The 11,674-nt window shown below is 43.8% G+C and overlaps 2 protein-coding genes across 2 annotated transcripts; both read left to right on the plus strand.

Annotated features, from left to right (window-relative positions):
- The first annotated feature begins 69 nt into the window (after nt 1–69).
- Nucleotides 70–3,992, plus strand: LOC111850400 (hepatitis A virus cellular receptor 2 homolog). The gene is made up of 7 exons (XM_072706291.1): nt 70–690; nt 993–1,331; nt 1,494–1,568; nt 1,724–1,785; nt 2,058–2,148; nt 2,417–2,453; nt 3,111–3,992. The coding sequence occupies exons 1-7, from the start codon at nt 630–632 to the stop codon at nt 3,238–3,240; spliced, it is 795 nt and encodes a 264-aa protein (XP_072562392.1). The 5' UTR covers nt 70–629; the 3' UTR covers nt 3,241–3,992.
- A 2,175-nt stretch (nt 3,993–6,167) lies between these two features.
- On the plus strand, nt 6,168–9,477 carry LOC111850385 (hepatitis A virus cellular receptor 1-like). Its single transcript, XM_072706297.1, has 7 exons — nt 6,168–6,447; nt 6,772–7,107; nt 7,278–7,352; nt 7,509–7,570; nt 7,843–7,927; nt 8,196–8,232; nt 8,542–9,477. The coding sequence occupies exons 1-7, from the start codon at nt 6,387–6,389 to the stop codon at nt 8,669–8,671; spliced, it is 786 nt and encodes a 261-aa protein (XP_072562398.1). The 5' UTR covers nt 6,168–6,386; the 3' UTR covers nt 8,672–9,477.
- The last annotated feature ends 2,197 nt before the right edge of the window (nt 9,478–11,674 follow it).

The raw sequence follows: 11,674 nt of genomic DNA on the forward strand, positions 1-11,674 counted from the left end.
TCACACATATTCATCAGAACTATTGTTCGGTACACAAACATAACTGCACTTTAATATACAGGTATATACTGTGCTTAAAATATATGCAAACTGTATAGGAATGTATACTATTACTTAAACATTTGTACCCTGTGTATCTTCAATATCTGTGCACAGTCTCAGGAGTGACCAAGTCTACATTTCAGTACATGTTATGCTTGTATTGCTATATATGTACCATTTTCAGTCCACGCAAAAAGCTCAGTCACTGGGCTCTTTAAAAGTATTCGCCAGAAGGTATTAAAAGTGGCTATAAGTACTAATTTGCTAATTTGCTGAAACTTCGGGTCATATGCTATTGGTTGGGCTGCACCCCCCCCCTTCCCCCAGCTGTGGTTATGCAACATTTCCTTACGGTTTCTTTTCTGTTCATTAGACAGTATAACTAACTGCTTCAAATGCCAGTACATCAGATCGCACGGTCCTGAATGTGGAACTGAAAACTGAAAAGTGCAGAAGTATGAGAATCTCCTGCCTGGAAGGTGACGTTACAGCGGCAGACCCCGGTAAAAGGAAGCCGTCGATGTTTTTGAGCTTTGAGAGACGCTCACTGTGTGCACTGGACACAGTCCGGGTGTCACTGTTATACAATGGCAGTGCATGGCCACTGTATGCCGGCATTATTGTTAATTCTGTTTCACATTATACCAGGTAAGTGCTTATGAGAATCATCAGGTTCACTGTTTGTCTAATATTTTATTGCAAATCCGTTATAGGATGAAACAAAGGTTATTTTAGCCTTAAATTTGACATAATACCGAGGTTTTGATGGGAATATTATACCGCTTGTGACCATCTAACATGATCAACAAACAGGGAAAGGTGTCATAGGTCTGTAAGTTTTACATTTAATCCGTTTTGCAATATTTACTGTAAAGCCTGCAGATTAATCATGATGCGTCGCCCCTTCAGTTTATCAGTGTTTGCCGTTTCTGTGCTGTTTTCTCTCCCAGTTGCTGAGAGCGCTGAGACGATCACCGGATTTGTTGGGTATAACGTGACCCTGCCGTGCTCCTACGATGCAGAGTATTACGGGGGGATTTATGTGTGCTGGGGGAGAGGTGAAATACCCCTTACTGGCGGCTGTGGCAATGAAATCATCGAGGCAAAAGAATTCAAAGTGACATGGAGAAAATCACACAGGTATCAGTTAATCGGTGACCTGAATCAGGGTGACGTATCTCTGACCATCATCAGTGCTGAGATGGGAGATTCTGGGATATACGGCTGTCGTGTGGAAATACCAGGACTATTTAATGATCTGAAAAACCAAGTTACCTTGACTATACAGAGTAAGTACAACAGACCCTTTTTTGCTTCTGAAGTAAATATTGCAGTTTTTTTTCTTCCTGCCCGCATGTCCAAATGTGTGTCCTGTGATGTTGACTGTGGCTTTTTTTCTTCTTTTCACATGATCACATGCGACATCATATGTGACACATGCTTTCTAACAGATATTCATAACATGACTGCGTCACCATCCAGTACAGCCAGCCCAGAGACACAGACTGCGATCAGTGTTACGCAGGGTAAACCTGTTCACTCCATTATGATGCATTTTTTAAAAATAAATCTTAAAAATTCCATAGTCCTTTTATTAAGTTTAACGTTTCAGTGTGCTTTCATTTGTTTAACTCATTATTCTGAATTTGATCGTTATGTTTTTCTCTTGTTGCACCTATAGGTTACTATGGTAATTATTCTACAGGAAGTTCCACTGCAAACACACCACAAGGCAGCGGTCATGTGAGTGGGACTGTGTTTGTGCTCAGAAGTACTGCTGCTCTGTAACACAAACCAGATATTAATGATGGAGGAATATAGGAGGTCATAGCAGAGGTTTATGTGGAAGCCCCACAGATTCCACTGACATAATCCGAGGGCCGTCTATGTGAGGGGTCAGAGCTGACCCCCGACAGGGAGTCTGTGTGGTATTCTGTTATTTCACTGGGACTGTGCTGATGTACAGGTCTGTGTCTGCAGTGTGTAGGAATGAAAACGCTGTTTTGTCTTTGCAGGCAGACAGATCCTTCCTCGTCATTGCAGTGGTGATTCTGCTGCTGCTGTTGCTGCTGATGGTCCTGGTGACAGGTCTCTGGTTACGCAAACGTAAGCTGGTCAACTGAAGCCTGTAGAGCAGGGATGGGCAACCCTGATCCTGGAGAGCCGGAATCCAGCAGGTTTTCCATCCTACCTGGTCTCTGATGAATCACACCTGATCTCAGGCAGACAGTAACTCATCAGGTAGGATGGAAAACCTGCTGTATACCGGCTCTCCAGGATCAGGATTCCCTACCCCACTGTAGACCAATATGAGGAGTAATGATACAAGGAATACAATGTATTACATGTAATTTATCTTTATTCATTTTTAAAGGAAAACAGCAGAGAGAAGCGAGGACACTGGCTGCAGTGTAAGTACCATACTGACCTGTCATGCCCTGAACGCCCTGACCCTCCCGTGTGCCACGCCCCCCTCTTTACCTCGTGTGGAATCCCCAGCTGTTTCGAGTCGTGTTGATTACTGTGATGTGTATTTACATCCGCGTCAGAGTATGTTTCCCTAGTCTGGTCATTGACATCTGTTTGTACCACTAAGTGTGTCGATCCTGAATAAACCCCGTGTTCACCCGACTTCTCCGACTCCTGTGCCTGCTTCCACACTCTGTGCCAGCGTATGCTAAGACACCTGCTGTACTTAATGACTGCTGGGAAAGAAGCTGCCCAGTTAGTAAGTGGAGCTGGTGACCTCAGGTTTGTATAGTGGCTCAGTGAAGAAGGTCGGCACCTTGATGTTCGAGCATCATATCAGATGTTTCCTCACACAATCCAAATTATTCATGGTGTGTGTGTGTGTTTGTGTGTGTGTCTGCGCCCCATGTTATTATGAATTATCATTAGCTACATGTTTGGAGTGCTGACCAATTTTTAAAAATTTGTATAATATTCACCTGAATTTTAAATATATATTATTGAAATTATGTATGTATTGTTCACTGGAAAAAGTGAATAATCATGTAAAAAGTAAGCTGGTCTCAGTTTACTTGTTGGTCTCTGGTCTTCTCTTCCAGGGAACATCAGGCCGATGTCTCAGTGCATTATGGGAACGTGGGCGCCCACACTGGGTTCCACCCCAGAGGGATGGTCATAGAGAACGTGTATGAACTAAGGGACTTTGGCGACTATGAATCCTGCCCTTAATGCCTCTTACACTTAACCTGATATCTCTACTTATGCCTCAGCTCTACAGTGGGTGAAAATGTTCACACTGATATCAATAGTTGGTGAGAAGGTTGGCTGACTTTTCTTTTTCTTTTCTGATATCTGTCAGAAACGCTGTATATTGTATAAAAATATATATATTCATAAGAAAACTCAAGAAGAGTCAAGAACTTTTGTCAATGTATGGAGCAACATAACAGAAGAGAACAACATCTCCCAAACAGTCAAAGCAAATACACATAAATGTAAATCAATGCTTTTCCGTTATTTGTCTGTTGTATACATCCATATAACTGAAGATGGGTGGAATAATGTGGCTATTAAAGTCTTAAAATAGCTCATCCCCCCAGCTCATCCGTACTTGCTATCAATGTCACACTCACGGACCCTAGAGAACAGCCCCCCATTCAGGCCCGGTCGGCCAGGGTGGGCGTTAGCCTCGGCCCCCCCACGCAGCACCCTGGCACTGCTCTGGGCTCCTGGTGCCCCAGCTGTACCTCTTCATACCCTGGTGGCAAAGGCTGCCATGCAAGGTGCCAACCTGCACACCGGGAGCAAATTGGGGTTCAGTGTCTTGCTCAAGGACACTTTGATGGGGTCAGGAGGAACCCAGGCTCAAACCTGCAACCCTCCAGTTGCTAAACAATAGAACTACCTACTGCACCACCATCGCTTCAGGATCAGAACGGCCGTCAGGAAGGGCACACGTAAGCTGCACTGGATCCTCATGTTCAGCACTGCGGTTAAGGAGACTCATCGCTAACCGCTAACCGGCTAAGCTGGGTAAAAGCTAATGCTTTAGCGGCATTACTAACAGGTGCCGGTGTGCTTTGTCGTTGCTGAGCTGCCTGTCACAGTCACTCACGCTAATGCTACCATCACAGGAAATCTCTCTCCTTTTCTCTACTTGCCGCTAATGCTGTCACGGCTCTCATTGTATTTCCTGTTTCTCAATTTGTATAACAATAAGTTAACAAAGGCAGATTATTATCAAATGATCATGCATTCTAACCCTTCTGACTTCATGTATGTTGTCACCATGGTCCTGCGGCTGCTATAGACCAGATGAATGTGGTTGGCTGGCGTTGGTGATCGTGTGTCACTGCATGTCCTGCAATGGCCAGGCATCCTGTCCCGGTTTCTCCGGCCTCATGCCCTGAGTTTCCTGGATCAGGCCCCCGGGCTCCCTGTCCTGGATACGTGTTTATGGGATGTTGATGGATACCTTTCCAGCATTTAGGTAGTTTTTCCATTTCATTTGATCGAGTGTCTAGTCTGGACCCAACTTAGTTGTTGGGACTGAGTTCTGTAGGAACTTCCCCCTAAACATGTATGTCTGCTTATATATGTTTATGTATATGTACGCACACAAAAAGGTGTATATATTGCATATTTAATATAAATATTTTGTTGTTTCTATGCTGGATGTATGATTGACAGGAATATGAATGGTGAGCGATGATCTAACACAAATGTTTTCGCACATTGGTCCTTATATGGCAAGATGACAACAAAGAATCTCAAATTTGGAAGCTCATTGGCTGCCTCATTTGAGCTCACATTTGAATGAAAGGTTGGGGTCCCCGTGACTCACCTCCACCCCCCCCCCCCCCCCCTTCACACCACTGAGAGCTCGGCATGACGGGGAGATTTACGAGATCCGTACACATGCTAGATGACATAGAGTATGAACTGCCTCTCAGCTCCTAGTATGAACTCTATTCACTGTCACACAGTTTCATCAGAACTATTATTCGGTACACAAACACAACTGCACTTTAATATACATGCATATGATGTGCTTAAGATATATGTACACTGTATCGGAAGGTATACTATTGTGGTGAATTGATGAGACTGTCCTAGAGCAATAAGGAAGAGGGCGGTGTTTGACGTGAGGTGGGGAAATGAGTTATTGGGTTCACCTGTGGCTAAGGGGGGGCGGGACATGCAGCTGAGTGTGGTGATAAGAGGGAAAAGCTGGAGACAGTGGAGGAGAACGCCGGTCAGTGTTGCGAGGTTCATCGGTGCCGGTGAAGATAGTTAGTGGGTGAAATATAGGTAGACGCTGTATTAGAGAGTGTGTGTGTGTGTGTGTGTGTGTGTGTGTGTGTGTGTGTGTGTGTGTGTGTGTTAGAATGGTATTCGATGGGGTTTGTGCGATATGGTGTGTTAAGGGAGGGCTGGACGGAACTGTGGACGCTGCCGCTTCGGAGGGGGGTGTTTGGTATAACTGAGTGTGAGTTTCGATTATTCTTGGCTTGCTGTGCTTCTGTGATCGGGGTGCTGGTGAACCTACTGAGTTGCTGTGTTGCACACTCTGGCGGAGGTTACAGCCCGTTTATCTGGCTGGTTGTATTGTGCTATGGGTCGGCCGAGTGGAGATGAACTCGTTCAATAAAGTATTTGATTCCTAAATTGGTGGCATGTATCCCTTGGGCTTGCTGGGTGGGTGACCTGTGGGGAAGGGGGCTAGGATAGCTAAAGCATATACCTTTAATACCCACAGAGGTTTGTTACACAGTAATTAAGTAATATTTGTATCTTCTATATCTATGCACAGTCTCAGGAGTGACCAAGTCCACAGTTCACTACATGTTTTACTTGTATTACTATGTACGTAACAAATAATCTTGTATGTTGAATCAGCCCGTGTAGAAATCAGCGTTTATATGAGTTATTGAATACGACTCAATCACTTTGCGCGAAAAGCTCAGTCACTGGGCTCTTTAAAAAGAGACGCCAGAAGGTATTAAAAGTGGCTATAAGTACTAATTTGCTGCAATTTAGGGTCATACGGCTATTATTGGTTGGGTTGCATCGCCCCCTGCCCCAGCTGTGGTTATGCAGCATTTCCTTAGTTTCTTTTTCTGTTCATTAGTTTTTTTTTTTTTGGGGGGGGGGGTCACAGAGTTTCCTTTCCGTGTCTGTTCATTCGGCAGTACAATTAACTGCTTCGAACGGTCCTGAATGCAGAACTGAAAACTGCAGAGGTATGAGAATCTCCTCTCAGGAAGGTGACGTTACAGCGGCAGACCCCGATAAAAGGAGGCCATCGGTGTTTTAGAGCTTTGACAGACATTCACTGTGTGCACTGGACACAGTCCGTGTGTCACTGTTATACAATGGCAGTGCATGGCCACTGTATGCCGGCATTGTTGTTAATTCTGCTTCACATTATGCCAGGTAAGTGCTTATTAGAATCATCAGGGTCACTGTTTGTCTAATATTTTATTGTAATTTGATTGTTTAAGCCAATTCATGTTTAAAAACCGTTATAGGATGGAACAAAGATTATTTTAGGTATAATACCGGGGTTTTGATGTGAATATTATACCGTTTGTGACCATCTAACATGATCAACAAAAAAGGATAAGTACGTGTCATAGGCCTGTAAATTTCACATTTAATCCGTTTTGCAATATTTACTGTAAAGCCTGCAGATTAATCATGACGCGTCGCCCCTCAGTTTGTCAGTGTTTGCCGTTTCTGTGCTGTTTTCTCTCCCAGTTGCTGAGAGCTCTAAGATGATCACTGGATTTGCTGGGGATAACGTGACCCTGCCGTGCTCCTACGATACACGCAAGTACGGGAGAGTTGCTGTATGCTGGGAGAGAGGTGAAATAGCTGTTTTCACCTGTAATGATGAAATCATCGCGACAGATGGATTTAAAGTGATACGGAGAAAATCACACAGGTATCAGTTAATCGGTGACCTGAATCAGGGTGACGTATCTCTGACCATCATCAGTGCTGAGATGGGAGATTCTGGGATATACGGCTGTCGTGTGAAAATACCAGGATGGTTTAATGATCTGAAAAACCAAGTTACCTTGACTATAAAGAGTAAGTACAACAGACCTTTTTTTTTTTGCTTCTGAAGGAAATATTATAGTTTCTTTTTCTTTCTGTGCACATGTCTAAATGTGTGTCCTGTGATGCTGACGGTGCGGTTGTTCTGTCTGGCATTCACACGTTCACATGTAACATCATACGTGACACATGCTTTCTAACAGATATTCATAAGATCACTGCATCACCATCTGGTACAGCCAGCCCAGAGACACAGACTGCGATCAGTCTTACACCGGGTAAAGCTGTTCACTCCATTATAATGCATTTTTTTAAAATAAATCTGAAAAATTCCACAGTCTTTTTTATTAAGTTTAACGTTTCAGTGTGCTTTCATTTGCTTAACTCATTATTCTGAATTTGATCGTTATGTTTTCATGTCGTTGCACCTATAGGTCATGAAAGTAGTTATTCTACAGGAAGTTCGACTGCAAACACACCTCAAGGCAGCGGTCATGTGAGTGGGACTGTGTTTGTGCTCAGAAGTACTGCAGCTCTGTAACACAAACCAGATATTAATGATGGAGGAATATAGGAGGTCATAGCAGAGGTTTATGTGGAAGCTCCACAGATTCCACTGACATAATCCGAGGGCCGTCTATGTGAGGGGTCAGAGCTGACCCCCGACAGGGAGTCTGTGTGGTATTCTGTTATTTCACTGGGACTGTGCTGATGTACAGGTCTGTGCCTGCAGTGTGTAGGAATGAAAAAGCTGTTTTGTCTTTGCAGGCAGACAGATCCTTCCTCGTCATTGCAGTGGTGATTCTGCTGTTGCTGCTGCTGGTCCTGGTGACAGGTCTCTGGTTACGCAAACGTAAGCTGGTCAACTGAAGCCTGTAGAGCAGGGATGGGCAACCCTGATCCTGGAGTTCTGAAATCCAGCAGGTTTTCCATCCTACCTGGTCTCTGATGAATCACACCTGATCTCAGGCAGACAGTAACTCATCAGGTAGGATGGAAAACCTGCTGTAAACCGGCTCTCCAGGATCAGGGTTCCTTACCCCACTGTAGACCAATATGAGGAGTAATGGTACAAGGAATACAATGTATCACATGTAATTTATCTTTATTCATTTTTAAAGGACAACGGCAGAGAGAAGCGAGGACACTGGCTGCAGTGTAAGTACCATACTGAGCTGCTGTATTTAATGACTGCTGGGAAAGAAGCTGCCCAGTTAGTAAGTGGAGCTGGTGACCTCAGGTTTGTATAGTGGCTCAGTGAAGAAGGTCGGCACCTTGACATTTGAGGTCTATGCATGTGACCTTTTAATGCCCATCTCTTGAAATCTCTATAACATTAATTTCTTGCCCTCTTCTGAATTTTAAATATGTATTTTTGAAATTACATGTAATGTTCAGTTGGGAGAGCGAATTATAAAAAGTAAGCCAATCTCAATTAATCTCTTGGTCTCTGGTCTTCTCTTCCAGGGAACATCAGGCAGATGTCTCAGTGCATTATGGGAACATTGACGCCCACATTGGGTCCCACCCCAGTGGGACGACCATAGAGAACGTATATGAACTAAGGGACTTTGGCGACTGTGAATACCGTCCTTAATGCCACCTTGGCAGGTCCAGGCACTGCGGCGGCAGTGACGAGATGAGATGGCTTCAGTTACACTGGGGCATCTTTTTATTTTCACCAGAATTTTAAATATGTATTTTTGAAATTATGTATGTATTGATCACTGGGAAAAGTGAATAATCATGTAAAAAGTAAGCTGGTCTCAGTTCACCTCTGGGTCTCTGGTCTTCCCCTCCAGGGAACATCAGGCAGATGTCTCAGTGCATTATGGGAATGTGGGGGCCCACATGGGGTTCCACAGCAGACGGATGGACAAGAAGAAGATACACTGCCCGGCCAAAAAACAAGTCGCCGTTTGAATTTATCGTTGGACGCCTTTAGCTTTGACTATGGCGCACATTTGTCATGACATTGTTTCCACAGGCTTATGCAACATCTCACCCTTTATTTTCATCCAGATTTGCATTAATTTCTCACCGAGATTCTGTGTTGACAAGTGAGTTGAACCTCCATAAAGCCTCCTTCAGCACATCCTAGAGACCTTCAATGAGGTTAAGGTCACAACTCTGTTTGAACCCATTGAATGTTGGCATTCTTGTCCTGGAATATGCCCATGCCAACAGGGAAGAAAAACATCCATTGATGATGGATGGAGGTGTAACCTGGCCAGTAGATTCAGGTACTCAGCTGACTTTACTTTACTGCTGCATAACGTAGCTGAGCTGCAATAATGATCCAGTCATTGGCTCTTAAGTATCTGCTGATATAAATTCAAATGGCGACTTTTTCTTTGGCCGGGCAGCGTATATGAACTAAGATATTTTAGCTACTGTGAATCCTGCCTTTACTGTCAGAAAGTATTCAGACGCCTTTCAATTTTCTACCATTTCTAATGTTGTAGCTTCATGCTAAAATTATGTAAATTCATTTTTGTTCCTCATGAATCTACACTCATACCCCATAATGACAGCACAAACACGGAATTATAGATTATTTTTGCAAATTTATTAAAAAAGAAAAACTGAAATATCATATGGATGTAAGTATTCAGACCCTTTGCTCAGTAGTTAGTAGAAGCACCTTTGTGAGCTAATACAGCCATGAGTCTTCTTGGGAATGATGCAACGAGTTTTTCACACCTGGGATTTGGGGATTTTCTGCCACTCTTCTGTGCAAATCCTCCGCAGCTCTGTCAGGTTTGATGGGGAACGTTGGTGTACAGCCATTTTCAGGTCTCTCCAGAGGTGTTCAGTTGGATTTCAGTCAGGGCTCCGGCTGGGCTGTTGAAGGACATTCACAGAGTTAGTCCTAAGCCACTCCTGTGCTGTTTTGGCTGTGTTTAGGGTCATTGTCGTGTTGGAAAGTGAACCTTCAGCCCAGTCTGAGGTCCTGAACACTCTGGACTAGGTTTTCATCCAGGATACCTCTGTACTTTACCGCATTCATCTTTCCTTCAACTACAACCAGTCGCCCAGTGCCTGCAGCTGTAAAACACCCCCACAGCACGATGCTGCCACCTCCATGCTTCACTGTGGGGATGGTATTGGGCCGGTGATGAGCAGTGCCTGATTGTCTCCACACATACCGCTTAGAATTAAGACCTAAGAGTTCAATCTTGGTTTTATCAGACCAGAGAATCTCATTTCTCACAGTCTTAGAGTCCTTTAGATGTTTCTTTGCAAACTCTATGCAGGCTTCCATGGGTCTTGCACTGAGGAGACGCTTCCATCTGGCCACTCTGACATAAAGCCCAGGTTGGTGAAGGGCTGCAGTGATGGTTGTCCTTCTGGAACTTTCTCCCAGTTCCACTAAGGATCTCTGGAGCTCAGCCAGAGTGATCTTTGGGTTCTTGGTTACCTCTCGCACCAAGGATCTTCTCCCCCGATTGCTCAGGTTGGCCGGGCGACCAGCTCAAGGAAGAGTCCTGATTGTCCCAAACTTCTTCCATTTAAAGATTATGGAGGCCACTGTGCTTTTGGGAACATTAACTGCAGCAGAATTTTTTTTGCAGCCTTGTCCAGATCTGTGCCTTGCCACAATCCTATCTCTGAGCTCTTTGGGCAGTTCCTTCGACCTCAGGGCTTAGTTTGTGCTCTGATATGCACTGTGAGCTGTGAGGCCTTTTATAAATAGGTGTGTGTCTTTCCAAATCATGTCCAATCAGTTTTATTTAACACAGCTGGACTCCAGTCAAGGTGTAAAACCATCTCAAAGATGATCAAGAGAAATGGACGGCACCTGAGTTAAATATGTCAGTGTCACAGCAAAGGGTCTGAATACTTACGTCCATTTGATATTTCAGTTTTTCTTTTTTAATAAATTGCAGGAAATTCTATAATCCCATGTTTGTGCTGTCAGTATGGGATACTGAGTGTAGATTCATGGGGAACAAAAATATACTTACATAATTTTAGCATGAAGCTACAACATTACAAATGGTTGAAAATTGAAAGGGGTCTGAATACTTTCTGAATGCACTGCAAACGTGAATCACTGCTTTTCACTTTCTCTGTTGTATACACCCATGTATCTGAAGTGAGGTGGAATAATGGCGTTATGGAAGTGCTAAAGTGAAATGCAAGAGGCCTCTTTCTAATAAACTGAGGAAAACACATCAGATTTACTCCTTGATAATGACTCTCTGTAACCTAGTCTGTCCTTGCTAACATTCATATTTATTTTTTCGTTAACACTTTTGTCCGAAGTGGCACAAAAGTAAGTCAAATAGTACGTGACAAACATAAAACTGTCAAAGAGTCAATTAGGCACAAATGCGGCTGAGCTGCGCTTCCAATGAATGCCGAGATACAGGCAGTCTGTCCCCGGGCGTGGTAGACGCTGCCATCTAGCGGCAGAGTTATGTTTGGCTGCAGTATGCACGCACACAGACTGGTGTTGATATAGCATATTTATTCTAAACATTTTGTTGTTTGCATGTTGGATGTATGATTGACAGGAGTATGAATGACGAGCGCGCGCTTGTTCTAACACTAATGTATGTGCGCATTTCCCTTTATATGATAACATGACAATAAA

The sequence above is a fragment of the Paramormyrops kingsleyae genome, chromosome 24 (genome assembly GCF_048594095.1).
Source record: "Paramormyrops kingsleyae isolate MSU_618 chromosome 24, PKINGS_0.4, whole genome shotgun sequence".
Classification (NCBI taxonomy): Eukaryota; Metazoa; Chordata; class Actinopteri; order Osteoglossiformes; family Mormyridae; genus Paramormyrops; species Paramormyrops kingsleyae.